The sequence below is a fragment of the Somniosus microcephalus genome, chromosome 17 (genome assembly GCF_052327205.1).
Source record: "Somniosus microcephalus isolate GS21.2 chromosome 17, FLI_Smic_1.0, whole genome shotgun sequence".
Classification (NCBI taxonomy): domain Eukaryota; kingdom Metazoa; phylum Chordata; class Chondrichthyes; order Squaliformes; family Somniosidae; genus Somniosus; species Somniosus microcephalus.
The window spans coordinates 41,049,121-41,068,935 of record NC_141003.1 but is presented as its reverse complement, the minus strand read 5'-3'; the positions used below and the strand labels follow the sequence as shown (position 1 = coordinate 41,068,935).

General features: G+C 43.6%; 1 protein-coding gene across 6 annotated transcripts in view; it reads left to right on the top strand.

Annotated features, from left to right (window-relative positions):
• ferry3 (FERRY endosomal RAB5 effector complex subunit 3) overlaps positions 1–19,815 on the top strand; it is a 117,620-nt gene that overhangs the window by 21,921 nt on the left and 75,884 nt on the right. For 5 of the 6 annotated variants that reach the window (XM_086010243.1, XM_086010239.1, XM_086010241.1 and 2 more), the window contains exons 2-8: positions 9,696–9,901; positions 11,313–11,458; positions 14,673–14,854; positions 16,314–16,413; positions 16,895–17,016; positions 17,791–17,888; positions 18,011–18,208. In XM_086010243.1, coding sequence (XP_085866369.1) covers positions 9,706–9,901; positions 11,313–11,458; positions 14,673–14,854; positions 16,314–16,413; positions 16,895–17,016; positions 17,791–17,888; positions 18,011–18,208 — 1,042 coding nt within the window. In that variant the 5' untranslated portion in view covers positions 9,696–9,705. Of the gene's footprint in view, positions 1–9,695; positions 9,902–11,312; positions 11,459–14,672; positions 14,855–16,313; positions 16,414–16,894; positions 17,017–17,790; positions 17,889–18,010; positions 18,209–19,815 lie in introns of those variants that run through there. The other variant, XM_086010245.1, reaches the window with a different exon arrangement.

The window sequence follows — 19,815 nt, the reverse complement described above, 5'->3', positions numbered from 1 at the left end:
TTTCAAGTCCCTCCATGGCCTCGCCCCTCCCGATCTCTGTAAACTCCTTCAGTCCCACAACCCCCCCGAGATATCTGTGCTCCTCTAATTCTGCCCTCTTGAGCATCTCTGATTATAATTACTCAACCATTGGTGGTCATGCCTTCTGTTGCTTAGGCCTTAAGCTCTGGAATTCCCTGCCTAAACCTCTCCCCCTCGCTACCTCTCTTTCCTACTTTAAGTCACTCCTTAGAACCTATCTCTTTGACCAAGCTGTTGGTCACCTGCCCTAATTTATCCTTATGTGGCTCGGTGTCAAAGTTTTTGTCTTGTAATACTCCTGTGCAGTGCCTTGGGACGTTTTACTATGTTAAGGGCGCTATATAAATACAAGTTGTTGTTGTAGTAAAGTGCTTCTGTGAAGCCAGCCCATAAAGTCTGTGCCATCGTGTTTCTCCACCTATCTTCACATTCACCACATGGAACTATTTTGAAGAAGAGCAGGGAAGTTCTCGCCGATGTCTTGGCCAATATTTATTCGTCACCCAACATCGCTAAAAAAGATTGTCTGGTCATTATCACATTTCTGCTTGTGGGACCTTGCTGTGTGCAAATTGGCTGCCTTGTTTCATTACATTACAACAGTGACTAAATTTCAAAAGTACTTAATGGCTGTAAAGTGCTTTGGGGCGTCCTGAGGTCATGAAAGGCACTATATAAATGCAAGTCTTTCTTTTCTGTAGCAAGAAAATAAGAAGCTAATGATATAACACATCACAGACAAACTTCATTTTTCTCCCACCTTGATTATAAAGTGTGATGAGCCCTCAGCATTGGAAATATATTCCTATTTTTTCTTAAATAAACATATTGCTATTGAATGTACTTGAGTTGATAATTAATAAAGGTTTTCTTAAAAGAGTAAGGGCTAGAAATCTGGCTCCGTAGTGCCCGATTTTTCGCCGCTATGGGTGCTGTTTTCTGTCGAAAGGCAGGCGTTGGGAGTGTGCGCTGGAAGTATGTAGAGAAGGCAGATCGTGATGTCAATCAGCGTGCAATGCTGATTTGACGCCACCTCTGCCATTTTCGTCCTCAACGCTGGAGCTAATGCCCAGTCTTAACCTCGCACAGCTGAACATGCGTTCAGCAGCAGCAAGGACCCCCCCTCCCCCCACAACCAGCGATATTTAAAGGGATCAGCAACCACTCTCAGGTTAGTTGCTGATTAATTTCTACTGGCTCTGTGTAATTTTGTAGAAGTATTTGGTACTTTCCAGAGTTGTTTAAAGTTGGTGAGGTGACAGGGAGTGGTGCTACAGGTGGAGAAGGCCTTGCTTCTGACTTCAAGGGTTCTGGTCAGACCACTGCTCCCAGTCATGGATGCTGTAGTTGCCATCTCCTTTGGCCTGCAGCATGACAGGGAGATGGAGCAGAGGCAGCAAAGAAGACAAGCAGCTCACAGAGGGAGGAAGAGGAGGAAGGGTGGAGGCAACCATCGGTCTCTGGCCAGGCTGTCCATGATTCCCTCATTCGACTAAGGTTCCACTGAACACAACCCCAAATCCCCATTGTACAACAGTCGCACACCTTACCACCCCATCACAGGGTCCTTTTGGCCACAATGCTGAAATAAAAGCCACCACAAATGAAATATTCCAAACCAACTTTATACATCAGTCCACCCAATATTACATAACAAAGTCAACTAATCACTCTTGTGCATTCCCATAGTGCCTGTCTTCCGTGTGCTTTTGCCTGTCCAAGTGCTCCTACGAAGTGCTAGCCCAGTGACTGCAGCATGGCTGGTGGAAGACTGCATCAGCCGCTGCATCACAGTTGGGTCCACAAGTGCGCTAATGGAATTGCCCATCACTACCATGCTGGAAATCATGGGCTCCAAGCTCTGTGCAAAGCCCTGTGCAAGGTTGGTGCCATAGAAACATAGACGATAGGAGCAGGAGTAGGCCATTTGGCCCCTCGAGCCTGCTCCACCATTTAATGAGATCATGGCTGAACATCCAAATTCAGTACCCTGTCCCTGCTTTCTCCCCATATCCCTTGATCCCTTTAGCCTCAAGAAATATATCCAACTCCTTCTTGAATATATTTAATTAATTGGCCTCAATTGCCCTGTGTGGCAGAGAATTCCACAGGTTCACCACTCTCTGGGTGAAGAAATTCCTCCTCATCTCAGTCCTCAATGGCATACCCCTTATCCTTAGACTGTGACCCCTGGTTCTGGACTCCCCCGCCATCAGGAACATCCTTCCTGCATCTAGTCTATCTAGTCCTGTTAGAATTTTATAAGTTTCAATGAGATCCCTTCTCATTCTTCTAAACTCTAGCGAATATAAGCTGAATCGACCCAATCTCTCCTCATACGTCATTCCTGCCATCCCAGGTATCAGTCTGGTGAATCTTCGTTGCACTCCCTCCATGGCAAGAACATCCTTCCTCAGATAAGGCGACCAAAACTGCACACAATACTCAAGGTGTGGTCTCACCAAGGCCCTGTACAACTGCAGCACGATATCCTTGCTCCTGTACTTGAATCCTCTCGCTCTGAAGGCCAACATACCATTTGCCTTCTTAACCGCCTGCTGCACCTGCATGCTTACCTTCAGCGACTGGTGCACAAGGACACCCAGGTCTCATTGCACTTCCCCTTTTCACAATCTATTGCCATTCAGATAATAATCTGTCTTCCTGTTTTTGCCACCAGAGTGGATAACCTCACATTTATCCACATTGGGCAGATGCATGGCAAATGCAGTATAATTACCCAACCTGTCCAAATCATACTGGAGTTTCTCTGCATCCTCCTCACAGCATACATGCCCACCCAGCTTTGTGTCGTCTGCATACTTGGAGATATTACATCTAGTTCCCTCATCTAGATCATTTATATATATTGTGAATAGCTGGGGTCCTAGCACCGATCCCTGTGGTACCCCACTAGTCACTGTCTGCCACTCGGAAAAAGACCCATTTATTCCAACTCTTTGCTTCCTGTCTGCCAACCAGTTCTCTATCCAAGACAGTACCTTACCCCCAATCCCAAGTGCTTTAACTTTGCACGCTAATCTCTTATGCGGGACCTTATCGAAAGCCTTCTGAAAGTCCAAATACACCACATCCACTGGTTCTTCCTTATCTATTCTACCAGTTACATCCTCAAAAAATTCCAGTAGATTAGTCAAGCATGATTTACCGTTTGTAAATCCATGTTGACTTTGTCCGATCCTGTCACTGTTTTCCAAGTGCTCTGCTATTACATCTTTTATAATGGACTCTAGCATTTTCCCCACTACCGATGTCAGGCTTACCGGTCTATAATTCCCCATTTTCTCTCTACCACCCTCTTAAAATGGTGGGGTTACATTAGCTATCCTCCAATCCATGGGAACTGTTCCAGAGTCTATAGAATTTTGGAAGATGACCAGCAATGCATCTACTATTTCTAGGGCCACTTCCTTAAGTACCCTAGGGTGTAGATTATCAGGCCCTGGGGATTTATCGGCCTTCAGTCCCGTCAATTTCCCTAGCACCATTTCCCTACAAATACTGATTTCATTCAATTCCTCCCTCTCATTAGACTCTATGTTCCCGACATCTCTAGGAGGTTATTTGTGTCCTCCTTTGTGAAGACAGAACCAAAGTATGTATTTAATTGGTCTGCCATTTCTTTGTTACCCATTATAAATTTCCCTGATTCTGACTGCAAGGGACCTATGCTTGACTTCACCAATCATTTTCTCTTCACATATCTATAGAAGCTTTTACAGTCAGTTTTTATGTTCCCTACAAGCTTACTCTCATAATCTATTTCCCCCCTCTTAATTAATCCCTTTGTCCTCCTTTGCTGAATCCTAAACTGCTCCCAATCCTCAGGTTTGCTGCTTTTTCTGGCCAAATTATATGTCCTCTCCTTGCATCTTATGCTATCCCTAATTTTCCTTGTTAGCCACGGTTGAGTCACCTTTTTTGTTTTATTGTTATGCCAAACAGGGATGAACAAATTCTGTCGTTCATCCATGCGATCTTTAAATATTTGCCATTGCCTATCCACCGTCAACCCTTTAAATAACGTTCCCCAATCCATCCTAGCCAACTCGTGCCTCATACCATCGTAGTTTCCTTTATTTAAATTCAGGACCCTAGTCTCTGAGTCAACTACTTCACTCTCCATTTAAATGAAGAATTCTATCATATTATGATCACTCCTATCCAAGGGGCCTTGCACAACAAGATTGCTAATTAATCCTTTCTCATTACATAATACCCAGTCTAAGATGGCCTGATCTCTAGTTGGTTCCTCGACATATTGGTCCAGGAAACCATCCCGTATACACTCTAGGAATTCCTCCTCCACAGTATTGTTACTAATTTGGTTAGCCCAATTTATATGTAGATTAAAGTCACCCATGATAACTGCTGTGCCCTTATTGCACGCATCTCTAATTTCCCGTTTAATGCCACCTCCAACCTCAACATTACTGTTTGGGGGTCTGTATACAACTCCCACTAACGTTTTCTGCCCCTTGGTATTTCTCAGCTCTGCCCATACAGATTCCACATCATCAGAGCTAATATCCTTCCTTACTATTGTGTTTATCTCCTCTTTAACCAGCAATGCTACCCCACCTCCTTTTCCTTTTTTCCTGTCCTTCCTGAATATTGTGTTGGTGAAAAATAGATTCACTCGAGTCTGTCTTAAAGTAAAAGTACACAGTTTATTAACAGAACATTCTGGGAGAAGAATCATAGACCCCGCGGTCTAGTGATAAGCTTCTCACTGTTCAGTGGTATCGAAACTTTTTATACAGGCAAAACATTACACACAAATGTGTTCACCCAATCATGTTCCCCCAGCAACAAGGTATTGAAACTTTACACACAAATGTATTCATCCAATCATGTTCCCCCAGCAACAATTCTCTTGTCCTCATCCAATCACGTTCCCCTAGCAACAAGGTATTGAAACTTCTTTTATACATTATAGCAAAATATTACACACAGGTGTCTTCAACCAATCACGCTCCCCCAGCAACAACTCCCCTGTCCTCACAGGAATGATATGGAACCTTCTAGAACTTTGGGCGGTTTTTTAATAGTTAATTACAAAATGGGCAGTTTTGCAGCTACCAATTACTGTAACTCATCAATACACACAATTTTGATTCATCTACTTTGCATTATAGAATAGTAGAATTACATTAATACATCCAAAGGGCTTCCAGCAAATAGTTTGCAGAAGGCTGCACCATTGAATAATTGTGAAATATTTCGTGTTTCCCACATTCAATAACTGTTCAACAATAATGTCAAGCACAATGATTTTAATGGGAGCAGACACAAACAGTTAATTCCTGCCCTGTCTTAAGCTGAGTTTGTTTTGTCTTGTGCCATTGTTTCTTATTTACAAGTTCACTTCTTACAATACATTCTTTAACTCTTTTTATGTTGCTGCTTTAAGCTATATAATTTTCACCCTAACAATTGAATACCCCTGGATGTTGAATTCCCAGTCTTGGTCACCCTGGAGCCATGTCTCCCTAATCCCAAGAGGCTGGGAATTCTGCGGCGAGTGTCTCACCTCCTGACTCCCCAAAGCCTTTCCACCATCTACAAGGCACAAGTCAGGAGTGTGATGGAATACTCTCCACTTGCTTGGATGAGTGCAGCTCCAACAACACTCAAGAAGCTCGACACCATTCAGGATAAAGCAGCCCGCTTGATTGGCACTCCATCCACCACCTTCAACATTCACTCCCTCCACCACCGGCGCACTGTGGCTGCAGTGTGTACCATCTACAAGATGCACTGCAGCAACTCGCCAAAGCTCCTTCAACAGCACCTTCCAAACCCGCGACCTCTACCACTTAGAAGGACAAGGGCAGCAGACGCATGGGAACATCACCACCTACAAGTTCCTCTCCAAGCCACTCACCATCCTGACTTGGACCTGTATCGCCGTTCCTTCACTGTCGCTGGGCCAAAATCCTGGAACTCCCTTCCTAACAGCATTGTGGGTGTACCTACACCATATGGACTGCAGCGGTTCAAGAAGGCGGCTCACCACCATCTTCTCAAGGGCAATTAGGGATGGGCACTAAATGCAGGCCTAACCAGCAACGCCCACATCCCATCAATGAATAAAAAAATATATATATATCATATCCGTTTACATCTATTTGCGCAGCTAATTCATCCACCTTATTACGAATGCTCCTCGCATTAAGACACAAGGCTTGATTTTTTAACACTTATTATTATATGTACTGTGGCCCTGTTTGATTTAACCCTTGATTTCTTTGCCTTCCACTTTTGCTTTTCTCCTTCCTGTCTTTTGTTTCTATCCTTGCTTCCCTTTCCTCTGTCTCCCTGCACAGGTTCCCAACCCCCTGCCATTTTAGTTTAAACCCTCCCCAACAGCACTAGCAAACACTCCCCCCTAGGACATCGGTGTATACGGGATGGTTTCCTGGACCAATATGTCGAGGAACCAACTAGAGATCAGCACTGGTAGCAATCCTGAGATTACTACCTTTTGCGGTCCTATTTTTTAATTTACCTCCTAACTCCCTATATTCAGCTTTTAGGATCTCATCCCGTTTTTTATCTATACCGTTGGTACCTATATGCACCACGACAACTGGCTGTTCACCCTCCCCCTCCAGAATGCCCTGCAGCTGCCCCGAGACATCCTTGACCCTTGCACCAGGGAGGCAACATACCATCCTGGAGTCTCATTTGCGGCCGCAGAAACACCTGTCTATTCCCCTTACAATAGAATCCCCGATCACTATAGCTCTCCCACTCTTTTTCCTCCCGTCCTGTGCAGCAGGACCACCCATGGTGCCAGGAAGTTGGCTGCTGCTGCCTTCCCCCAATAAGCCATCTCCCTCAACAATATCCAAAGTGGTATATCTGTTTGAAAGGGGGATGGCCACAGGGGACCCCTGTACTACCTGCCTGCGCCTACTACTCTGCCTGGTGTTCACCCATTCCCTTCCTGCCTGTGCAGCTTTCACCTGCGGTGTGACCAACTCCCTAAACGTGCTATCCACGATGTCTCCGCGTCGCGAATGCTCCAGTATGTATCCATTCGCAGCTCCAGCGCCGCAATGCGGTCTGTCAATAGCTGCAGCTGGATACACTTCCCACACACGTGGTCGTCAGGGACACAAGAAGTGTCCCTGATTTCCCACATAGTGCAGGAGGAGATTGCCATGGGACCGAGCTGTGCTGCCATGACTTACCCTTTAATTAATTCAAATTAAATTAAATCAAATCAATACCACTAATTACACTACAATTAAATGATATACTCAAGGGCCCTTGTTTACTACCACTCCCCGCTACACAACAGAGACCCTAGAAACTATAAACCACAAAAATTAAGTTTGGAAAAAAGCGAGAAAGAGAGAAATGCTCACCAACCAATTACTTACCTACTTTCTGGTGACGTCACACTTCGATTACTTTTTACTTCTCGCTGCTGCCGCCGGTGAGTCTGGGCCACTCTCACTCCCCGCTCTTTAATTCCTCGGCCGCCGCGCTCAGTCTCCACCCAGGGCTGCTCTCGCTGCTGCTGCCAGCGTGTCTGGACTGCTCTTTAATTCCTCGGTCTCCGCGCTCAGTCTCCAGCTATGGCCGCTCTTGCTGCTGTCGCCGGTGTGTCTGGGCCGCTCTCGCTCCCCGCTCTTTAACTCCTCAGTCTCCGCGCTCAGTCTCCACCCAGGGCTGTACTCCTTCATGCTCCTTGTCATTGCGCTCAGGCTCTCTGGCAGGCTTCCGAATGCACCAAGCATTTCTTCGTGCATACCCATCAGCCTTCTTCGTTAGTCCGTCACATTGAAATCCTCATCTGAGTCCTCTGCAGCAGAACTCGTGTGCGACCTTGCCTTCCGGGGATCTGACACCTGCGCTAACCTTTCCCCCCGGTCTGGCTGCCCGGTGACTCACCACGTGCAGATCCCGCCTCTAACCTAACCTCTAAAGTATGCGAATGTCACTATCTGAGCTGGTGGCTGCAAGTGTGAAATCGAGTGACGGTGTTGTATCTTCATCATCAGTGGCTCGGTGCTCTTTAATTTCCTGCTCCTCCACCAGTGCCTGGCCAAGTGGCAGTACCTGGCTATCTGAAAGGAGAAAGGCACAAGGATAAGGTTGTGGGGAAGGGAGGGGAGAAAGCAAGAAGTGCATGCTTATACCATGTGCAGCTTGTAAATCAGAAAAGATTGTGGGATGAGAGGGATGTGAGAAGGAGGATTATGTATGAGGATACCGTTATCTTGTATTGTCTCAGTTTCGCCGTTGGCCACGGGCTCAGCGATGGCCCTCCCAATAATGGCCAGCACCGTCTCCTCCATTGAGGTGAGGTAATGCAGGTACGCCTGTCTCCCACTGGTTAGGTCCTGCTGCCTCCAGTTGTGAGCTGCCTTGTCCTGCAATAGAAAAGGAAATGTGTCAGTGAGTGTGGTGCAATGTGTTTGGGTGATATGCCTCTTGTGGTTGAATAGCTGACAGTGTGTGAAAGCTGAGATGTGTGTGTGAGGCTTGTAGCAGTGCTAAGAATGTGAGGTGAAGATATGAATGTGAGGTATGAGTCATGTTTGGTAGCGATTGTTGGTAAGTGAGTGATAGGGGCGTGGTGCATTGGGCAGTGCATGAGGCTAGTGGTGCAGATGGTGGGATAGGCATTTGAAGATGAGCTTGACCAGTCGTGTAAGGTCATTAAACTTCTTCCTGCACTGCGTCCAAGTCCTCGGCATAGACTGCTGACATTGACCACGACAGCTATCGGCTCCCATTGCCTTTTCTGCATTTGCCGGTAAGGCCTCCTGCCCCCCTTTGGAAACAGGACCTCTCTTGTCCTGTTCACCTCCTGCACCAAGGCCTCCAGTGCTGCATCCGAAAACCTTGGCGCACGCTCTCTCCCCTGTTGTGACATCAGTAGTACTTTTTGCTGCTCAGACTCCGTTCCCCAGCCATTTGAATCACTTGCTGCATGCAGAATGCACTTCCCCTTTAAGAGGTGCAGACTGCCTTTAAGAAGTGCAGGCTAGCTTTCATTGGTGCGAGCCTCGCACGAACTTGGGCCCCCTGCTGAACATTCAGCCACTCAGCAGCGCGTTCAGTGCTGGGTTGAACACCACAATCATGTTAATCAGCAGGCAGCACGAAGTTAGCGTGCTGCCTGCACTACTTTGAACGGGCATGGGTCAATCCCGCATTGCGATCCCCGCGCCCATTTTGGGGGCGAACGAATTTATAGCCGTAAATGTCTTAAACAGAAACATTCCTGCCTACCTGTTAGTCTCATGATGGATCTTTTTAAATTTGTATTTACAATTTATATTATAAGTGGCAAAAATATAATTTTTTCTTCATTCCACATCCTTCATAAAGCATATGAAACAACCTGGCTTAATGGGTTCTGAGAAAATCTGCACCATGCGTAACAACATATGATACCACACATGGGATCCTACTCCTGTAATGTATAAATTAATTAGGTTAATTTTTGTGCAGCCAGAGGTTCTTTGCTCCACACATTGGATGTGCAGTGCACTGAATGGCCTCCTTCTGTGCTGTAAATTGTGACATTCTGAATCTACCAGGACTATAATCTGTTGTACAACAGACCAGTGCAATAATCTACTGTTTTATGACCTCCTGGTGCTATAATCTATTATTATGGTTTGTTTCAGAACTGGTGAGATGTTAATGAGCACAAGAATGAAAGAGAATCCTGCAAATTTTCGGTCATCAGAAAAACAATTTGTCTTTAATTTTAAGACCGGACAACAGTCATGTGTGCTAACTGCACCCCTCCAGATCCCTATGCAAGGAAGTATCAGTGATTTACATGGCCGTCTTATGCTCTTACATAATCTTCCTTATTTTGTTGAGAATGGTGAGTATTGTACTGAAATTTGAAGGCCATGCGGTCCATTTTCCAGACTTGAGGTATGTGATGCATCTCTCTCCAAACAGACTTACCTCTCACCTTGGCCATTCAGCATAGCTGTAATCCTCCTGCCTCCTCCAGTATTAAGAAATCCCCAACTATCCTTCTCATTTTTAGTCATTCCCTCATGCTATGAGCCAGCTGGTTAGCCTATGCCTACCTATCCACCCCTAAATACTCTCCTACCCAGATGATGAGCTGTGCTGTCTTGCTGGTCACATACCCCCCCACTAGTGCTATGCCAACATTCTCCATTCTAGCTTGTGTGCTGCTAGTGTGCACATTAAAATTGGCGATTGATTGATTTATTTTAGCTGCTGTCCTCTTCTCCGAAGGAGGCAACAAGGAGAAGGACCACATACAAGGGTTAGGACGTGTACGGAGTAATGCCAAAATCTACCTCTTGAAAACAAACCTTTTTTGTTTATATTTAAAAAAATAAACATGCACTTTGTTCTGAAATTTGTACGCCATTGAACACTTAACAATTGTCCGCAAATTTTTGGTTCATAAGTAAAAACAGTTGTGCATGTAGAAACAACTCCTTGCAGAAATCAACTGGCTACAGTGTCTCTTCTGACCCAGAATGCAGTCTATTATATCTACTTTAAAACTCAATACAAAGAGTATCCCCACTGCACTTTACAATGACTGCAAGCTCCAAGACACTTTGTACATATGTCAAATGGCACTATAAAGGATAATTATTTATTAACAGTACAATTGGGGATGGTGCAGTGAATGAGACACTGATCGTTCACCTTCAGGGCCTCACTTCAAATCCATCCCAGACTGATGGGATGAAACTCTCATCTGGCTCCTATGTGATGAAGTCTATTTAATACTGGCCACGCCCCCCTGTCATCCAGCATAAAACAGCCCGTCATTTCATTTTATTTTGGCATTAAATTGGCCACCTCCCTTAGAGTGGTTACAGGACAGTTGGTATGGGAAATGGAAGAATGTTGCATTGATGCAATGGGAACAAACTTCTAAAGTTGGGACTGAGGCACATTGTTGGGGCAGTGTAAAGGGAACTTTATTCTATCTAGCTGTACAAAACATGATCTGGGTGTGCTTGATACTGGCTGCCTTATAAATGGAGCAGGTTCCATTCCCCAGCACTAACATCTCTCACCTTGATCACCAAAAAGTGAAAAAATATACCCAAGTGCAAAATGTTAAACTCTTTATAATGTAGTCTTTTATAAATTTGTACCATTCTGTAAAATATGTATAACAGTACAGAATGGATGAAATTTGGTTGCATCTTTTGGCATTAAATGAACTTATTGGGGGTTTTTTTAGATGGGAGGGAAAAATACTTCTTCAACATTTTATTTTAAATGTCTTACAGATTTAAAAAATTCTCTTGATCAGTTTATTGATGAAGAAACTAATAAGAATTACGACAAAGAAGCAGAAGCTGCCTTAGAAAAACTAAAAACCAGTGACGTGTGTACAGAACAGTTTGTTAATACTTGGGCTAAAGCTTACCATGAGGTGCGTATTTTAAAAATAAAGGAGTCTACAGTTTGATCAGTGGTAATACCTGATATGTCCAATGGTATAAAACCACCCAGATAATTAACCATGGTGTGGAGATGCCGGTGTTGGACTGGGGTGGACAAATGTAAGAAATCACACAACACCAGGTTATAGTCCAACAGCTTTATTTGAAATCACAAGTGCTGCTCCTTCGTCAGGTGAAGTGGAGAGATGCATAAAAACACAGCTCTTATAGTCAGAGAATAATGTCAGATGTTTACAGGTAATCTTTCTAACTGCCATTTATCACACCTCGGCAGAGAGATAATCACAGCAATCAAAGGTGTAAATGGTGTCCAAACAGGTCAGTCAGGAAAACATTACATCAAAGAGCAATGAGGTGGGATCACAAGGGGTCAAATGTTGCAGATGCTGGGGTCTGTATGAAAAACAAAAAAACAGACAAAAAACATTTTTTTTGCTGGAAATCACAGCAGGTCCGGCCGCATCTGTGTGGAGAGAACAAGCCAACGATGACTCGAGTCTGGATGACCCTACGTCAGGTGGGGTTACATGTAGCGTGACATGAACCCAAGATCCCGGTTCAGGCCGTCCTCATGGGTGCGGAACTTGTCTTACAGAAACGCAGCACCCACGGACCAGTCGAACCAGGAACACTCCTCGCCACGATGGACGTCTCGGCACTCTACACCAGTATCCCCCACGATGACGGCATCGCTGCGACAGCCTCAGTACTCAACACCAACAACAGCCAATCTCCAGACGCCATCCTACAACTCATCCGCTTCATCCTTGACCACAATGTCTTCACCTTCGACAACCAGTTCTTTACCCAAACACACGGAACAGCCATGGGGACCAAATTCGCACCCCAATACGCCAACATCTTCATGCACAAGTTCGAGCAAGACTTCTTCGCTGCACAGGACCTCCAACCAACGCTATACACCAGATACATCGACGACATTTTCTTCCTATGGACCCACGGCGAAGAATCACTGAAAAGACTACATGATAACATCAACAAGTTCCATCCCACCATCAAACTCACCATGGACTACTCCTCAGAATCGGTTTCATTCTTGGACACACGAATCTCCATCAAAGACGGACACCTCAGCATTTCACTCTACTGCAAGCCCACGGACAACCTCACGATGCTCCACTTCTCTAGCTTCCACCCTAACCACGTTAAAGAAGCCATCCCCTATGGACAAGCCCTGCGAATACACAGGATCTGCTCAGACGAGGAGGAACGCGATGGACACCTACAGACGCTGAAAGACGCCCTCGTAAGAACGGGATATGACGCTCGACTCGTCGATCGACAGTTCCGACGGGCCACAGCGAAAAATCGCATAGACCTCCTCAGAAGACAAACATGGGACACAACCAACAGAGTACCCTTCGTCGTCCAGTACTTCCCCGGAGCGGAGAAACTACGCCATGTTCTTCGCAGCCTTCAACATGTCATCGATGACGACGAACACCTCGCTAAGGCCATCCCCACGCCTCCACTACTCGCCCTCAAACAGACCATCGCTCACAGCAAATTACCCAGCTTTCAGGAGAACAGCGACCACGACACCACACAACCCTGCCACAGCAACCTCTGCAAGACATGCCAGATCATCAACACAGATACCATCATCACACGTGAGGACACCACCCACCAGGTACATGGTACATACTCGTGACTCGGCCAACGTTGTCTACCTTATACGTTGCAGGAAAGGATGCATGGTACATCGGCGAGACCATGCAGACACTGCGACAACGGATGAACGGACACCGCGCAACAATCGCCAGGCAGGAGTGTTCCCTCCCAGTCGGGGAACACTTCAGCAGTCAAGGACATTCAGCCTCCGATCTTCGGGTAAGCATTCTCCAAGGCGGCCTTCGAGACACACGACAACGCAAAATCATCGAGCAGAAACTGATGGCCAAGTTCCGCACCCATGAGGACGGCCTGAACCAGGATCTTGGGTTCATGTCACGCTACATGTAACCCCACCTGACGTAGGGTCATCCAGACTCGAGTCGTCGTTGGCTTGTTCTCTCCACACAGATGCGGCCGGAGCTGCTGTGATTTCCAGCAAAAAAAAATGTTTTTTGTCTTTTTTTGTTTTTCATACAGACCCCAGCATCTGCAACATTTGACCCCTTGTGACCCCACCTCATTGCTCTTTGATGTAATGTTTTCCTGACTGACCTGTTTGGACACCATTTACACCTTTGATTGCTGTGATTATCTCTCTGCCGAGGTGTGATAAATGGCAGTTAGAAAGATTACCTGTAAACATCTGACACTATTCTCTGACTATATAAGCTGTGTTTTTATGCATCTCTCCACTTCACCTGACGAAGGAGCAGCGCTCCGAAAGCTTGTGATTTCAAATAAAGCTGTTGGACTATAACCTGGTGTTGTGTGATTTCTTACAGATAATTAACAGATGAAGAAAGATTTTTGTTTAGTACTGTGGTACAGTGTTAGCTGTGTCTGAAAGGTTAATTTTCTGGGCAGTTCGGAGAACTGTTGGTAAAACTCCTGTATGACTAATGCAGTTTTGTCCTCTATTTAGTGATACTCAGTTTTTCAGTGACTAGGATTTAACATAGCAGCAATACAAGGTTGCTTCACCGTGATTTACAGAGTTTTGTGGCATTGGAGATTATGGGTAATGGGTTTGAATACAGCTCGTGACTTTACTTTTTTGATATTTTCTCATGTTTAAGTTTATTGGAGTGTTTCATTGTCAAAGCCTTTTTTACTTAAATGAGCTTTTTTTCCCCCCCTTTCCCTTTTGGAATCAAAAGAATTGACAGCAGCAGTGACAGACTGGCTCATGATACCAGGTCACATAGTAAGACCTTCGTTAAATCACCCTGTTAATGAGGCGAAACGCACTGTTTTTTAAAAAAAAGCAGGGACATATGGGTACAGAGGAAGTATCTTGAAAGGAACTCCCCATACTTTACAGCTACAGAATTCTGGTCTTTGAATGTTTTACTGAATTTCCCTGCATTTAGCTCTTAATATTTTTCTACTTCTTATTAAGCCCTCTGTTCTTGTGTCAAGTGCCAGTTGACAAGTTGGGTTGCAACATATTTCATTCTACGGCTGCAATGTATTAATTGTTTAAAATACAGAGCAAGTTATAACAAGACATCAGGCTACAATTAACTCATTGCTTTTATTATTTTCTAGACCACATTAGAATATGCTAGGCCTGAAGAGCCTAGTTGGGATGAAGATTTTGCAGATGTTTATCATGATTTGATTCATTCTCCAGCCTCTGAGGCTCTGCTCAACTTGGAACATAATTACTTTGTCAGAGTCTCAGAACTTATTAGCGAAAGAGACATGGAACTGAAGAAGCTGCAGGAAAGGTTTGTAGTTATTTTACATACAGGTAAAAGTATCTGCAGAGAATCCAGTTTTCTCCATCCAGCACCAAGAGGGAACGCCGCTTTTAATCTTAAAAACTAGCCAAATAATGTTGAATCCAGGATGAATGAGGAAGTGATTTAATAACCATGGAATTTCATATTAGAACTAATTGCTGATGGATAGGAAGTTTGACCATTGGTATCAAGTTCTTTTTGGAAAATATATTTTGATTACTTAAATATGGAATGCTGATAACATTTGGAGCAATTGACTGGGAGGAGTTAGTGAGTCCAAAAGTATGAGGGAACTAAATTGATGGCAGTTGACAGTCATTAGTCTAGGGCAGGGGTTCTCAACCTTTTTGCTTCTGTGGCCCCCTCCCATGTTATAAAAATTCCACGGACCCCTTGTGGGTGGGGGGGAGAGAAAGGGGTCTAGGGGGAAGAAGGGTGTGTGTGAGGGGCGAGGATGGGGGCTCATCTCACATGGTTGCCATTAACAACCATCAAAGTTCACTAGGCCTCGGCCTCAACACAAACAGGGATAACTTTCCACCCACTTTACGGCGCTTGGATGCCCTTGCGTCCAAGCTGCAGGCCTCACTCATCCTCCAACGGAACTTTGATGCACTCGAAGGTGATCTTTAACTTAAAAGGGTTGAAAATTGGCGACGGGTTGTCCAGCACCACCACATTGTTCACCTGTACCTTCGCCATGGCTCCTATGGGGTCATATTGATTTTTTTTCCCCTCGGGCCCACCTGCGCCAATTTAAAATAGAGACCAAGGCCCCAGCTTGGCAGTGTAACGGGCCCTCAAGTTTTTGCTTTCCCACAGAAGCTCCAGCCCATCCTCCTCCACCTGCTGCTCTCGATTGATTTTCAGAACGCCCACAGGCAGTGAGCAACTCTACCACTACTGAAGGCCCGGGAAGCCGAGGCACAGCTGCCGACCTCCCCGCAGGGCACCACCTGCAGGCGGCAGCAGTGAGGCGGGTCCACCCAAAGCCATCTGCTAAAACTAGTCGATCTCCCGTGGCGCAGACCCCTTGAAATCTTCTCGTGGCCCCCCCCCCCCTTGAGAACCCCTAGACTCTAAGGTACATCTCTATATAATATCTAGCTCTGTACTACTGGCAGACTTGTGGATACTACCTCCAATCCAGTTCTTGTGATGGACAGCATCCATACACTCAAAAATATTCAGCTCCTTCTTCAAATTAATATTGTGACTGAATTTAACATGTAACATTTCAGGGGTTTTTTGTTGGTCATCTTCAATGAGAATTGAATTTGAGTATTACATTTGATGTATACTAGTGGTGAGTTGAAGCTTAATCCGTATTTTGATGTGTGATATTACAATTTTTTTCCCTGCTTTTGCTATTTTAGAAAGATTAGTAGTTTATTCCTGTTCCAAAAAAAAGCAATACACCTAAATTTAATTTCTTTCTTAACAGGCAGTCTGTGGAAATGGACAAAGTGATGCAAGAACTAGGGAAAACCCTTACAGATCAAGATGTAAACTTAGTTGCTGCTCAGCATTTTGAATCCCAACAGGTAATTCAACTGTAACTTCACCGAGAAAGTTTAAACTTTAACCCTGTAACTTTTTACTACGTGGAAATGCTCTCCGCTGCCTTAGTTCCTTCAGTATTGGGCCACGAGAATTAAAATATAAAATGAAACCTTCCTTTACCTAAAATACCACTATTTATGCTTTTTCTATGGGAAAGTGTACAAAATGAGTGATGCTCCACTGAACCCCCACCCACACCCACTTAAAGAGAAGCAAAAATTTAAATCTTCATCTCTGGTGCTGATTGCAGTCTAACGTACTGTTCTGTATAAGGATTTATACAGACTGAACATGGCACTATTCTAGCTGAGTGTCTTTGCAAACCAATTAGAATATACAAAGATGTCTGGTCTTGTTAAGACCATTGCCTTCAAATCCCCAAAAAACTGGTAAGAAAACTGGGAAACTCCAAAGACAGTTGTTACTTTAATTCTGTAATGTGAGTAAAATTTCTGTGATCAGGTGTTGGAGAACAAATGGGCCAGTGAGCTGAAACAACTAATGGCTATTCAGAGACAAGAGTACCAAGAGTGGGTAATAAAACTACATCAGGACATGCAAAATCCCAACAACAGTACAGTCAGGTAGGGTATTTATGAATTTGTTTTTGGGTCAGTGATGTTTATATTGTTTTCATAAAATAAACATTTAAAAATGCACCTGCCTAGTCAGAGCCAGAATGTCCTTGTTAATTACTAGTTCTTGGGCATTAAGGCACCATGCTGTATCGGTACCTCGGCCTAAAGTCTCTTTTTTTTCATGCATTTTGTATTTTTTTTCTTCTTGAATAATTTCTTTGCCTCTTAACTGCTTGTCCTTTGTCATTTTTCAGCTAGCAAATTAAAAATTTCTAAGGCTAAAAAGTTCAACATCTGCAACTTGCTCACTGATTCCTCTCTCCGCAGTAATAATTGAAATGGCACAACAGATGCACACTGATGAAATGTAATGCCCCCAGACTGTGATTAACTACAGTTCTGTAAGAATGCAAAAGTTTGTTGATATCCAAGTATGTGTATAACACACATGTTGATCCCTGCAACAAAATAGGTAGTGCAGTGCAAACTACACTTGAATTGCACATATTTTGAAAATAGTGGCTTTAGTTCCCAGTAGCCTTTACCATAATCGGGTAATTACATTTACCAATATTTTCAGCACCGTGTCTGAATAATTCAGTCACATATATAAGTGAAGAAAACCGGATTATTTTTCAACCAATCAAAAATTTACAGACTGGTCACATAATTTAAACTTGACATATAGGTAGAAAAAATATAGCTCTGTAGTAATTCAATTTGGTTTTATATACACTAATAGGTTTTCAAATAATTTAATGTTTTTCCTGCTTTTTGAAGTGAGGAAATCAAAGTAAAACAAAGTCAATCCACTGTAGCAAATGAACGAATGTTTGAAGAACGATCTCTGTTGGAGGAAAGTTTTACTATACATTTAGGTAGGAAATTATTTTACAGTTTATGTAGTCCAAGCTTTGGAGGCATTTTGACATTGAAACTTAGTTACTTATCTATTTAGCCTGCCAGCTAAAATATCTATATTTTCTTACACTGTTTACAGGAGCCCAGTTGAAAACTATGCACAACTTACGGCTAGTGAGAGCTGACGTCCTTGATTTTTGTAAACACAAGCGCAATCAACGAAGTGGAGTTAAACTCCAGAGACTACAGACAGCATTGTCGCTGTACTCCACCTCTCTCTGTGGGCTTGTCTTACTTGTCGATAACCGCATCAATTCCTATAGTGGCATCAAACGAGGTATTACAAAGCAGTTTTAAAACCTCATGTTTCTTATTGCAAACAGATGGCAAGAGTACTTGAACAGTTTACTTGTTCTCGGTATAGCTAACATACACAAAAGTTGGTTGTATATGTATTAATAAATATATAAACACAACTTGGGAAGTATATAGATTTTATATTGGGTGCCTGAGGTATCTGTGACCAGGATAGGTTTTCCAAAAAAGTGACCTTGGTGGCTGTTCAGAGCATCGAACAAGCAACAGATTTCAGATAGTCAATTGCATACCTCAGAAGCCCTAAGAGATTTCCTTTTCATAAAAATATGTTGACTCTGCCTAATCATGTTATGATTTTCTAAGTGCCCTGTTACCACCTCCTTAATAATGGATTCCAGCATTTTCCCGACAACTTATGTCAGGCTAACTGGCCTGTAGTTCCCTGTTTCCTCTCTCCTTGCTTTCTTGGATAGCAGGGTTACATTTGCTACCTGCCAATCCATTCTCGAATCGAGGGAATTTTGGAAGATCACAACCAATGCATCCACTATCTCTGCAGCCACCTCTTTTAGAACCCTAGGATGTAGGCCATTAGGTCCAGGGGATTTCTCAGCTTTTAGTCCCATTAGTTTCTCAAGCACTTTTTCTCTACAGATATGAATTACTTTAACTTCCTCACTCTTATTAGCCCCTTGGTTCCCCACTATTTTTCGTATGCTTTTTGCGTCTTCTACTGTGAAGACAGCTACAAAATATTTGTTTAAAGTTGCTTTCATTTCCTTATTCCCCATTATAATTTCACCTGTGTCAGCCTCTAAGAGACTAATGCTTACTTTTGCTACTCTCTTCCTTTTTACATACTTGTAGAAGCTCTTACAATCTTTTTATATGTTTTGATAGTTTACTCTCATTCTATTTTCTCCCTTTTAATCATTTTTTTGGTCATCCGTTGCTGGTTTCTAAAACTCTTCCAATCCTTAGGCTTACTACTATTCTTCGCAACATTATAAGCCTCTTTTAATCTAATACTATCCTTAACTTCTTCAGTTAGCCACGGATGGATCGCTTTTCCCGTGGAGTTTTTATTTCTCAATGGAATGCATATTCATTGAATATTTTGGAATATTTCTTTAAATGTTTGCCACTGCTTATCTACCATCGTACCTTTTAATCTAATTTCCCAATCTACCTTAGCTAACTCACCCCTCATACAAAAGCAAAGTACTGCGGATGCTGGAAATCTGAAATAAAAACAGAAAATGCTGGAAATACTCAGCAGGTCAGGCAGCATCTATAGAGAGAGAAACAGAGTTAACGTTTCAGGTCGATGGCCCTTCATCACCCCTCATACCTATGTAATTGTCCTTATTTAAGATTAAGACTCTCATTTCCGACTGAAGTATTTCACTCTCAAACTCGGTGAAATTTTATCATATTACGATCACTCATCCCCAGAGGATCCTTTACTATGAGATTACTTATTAACCCTGTCTCATTACATAATACAATGTCTAAAATAGCCTGTTCCCTGGTTGGTTCCATGACATATTATTCTAGAAAACTCGTCCATGAACTCGTCCTCCAGACTATTTTTGCCAATTTGATGTCTAAAAAGTCAAACAGCAG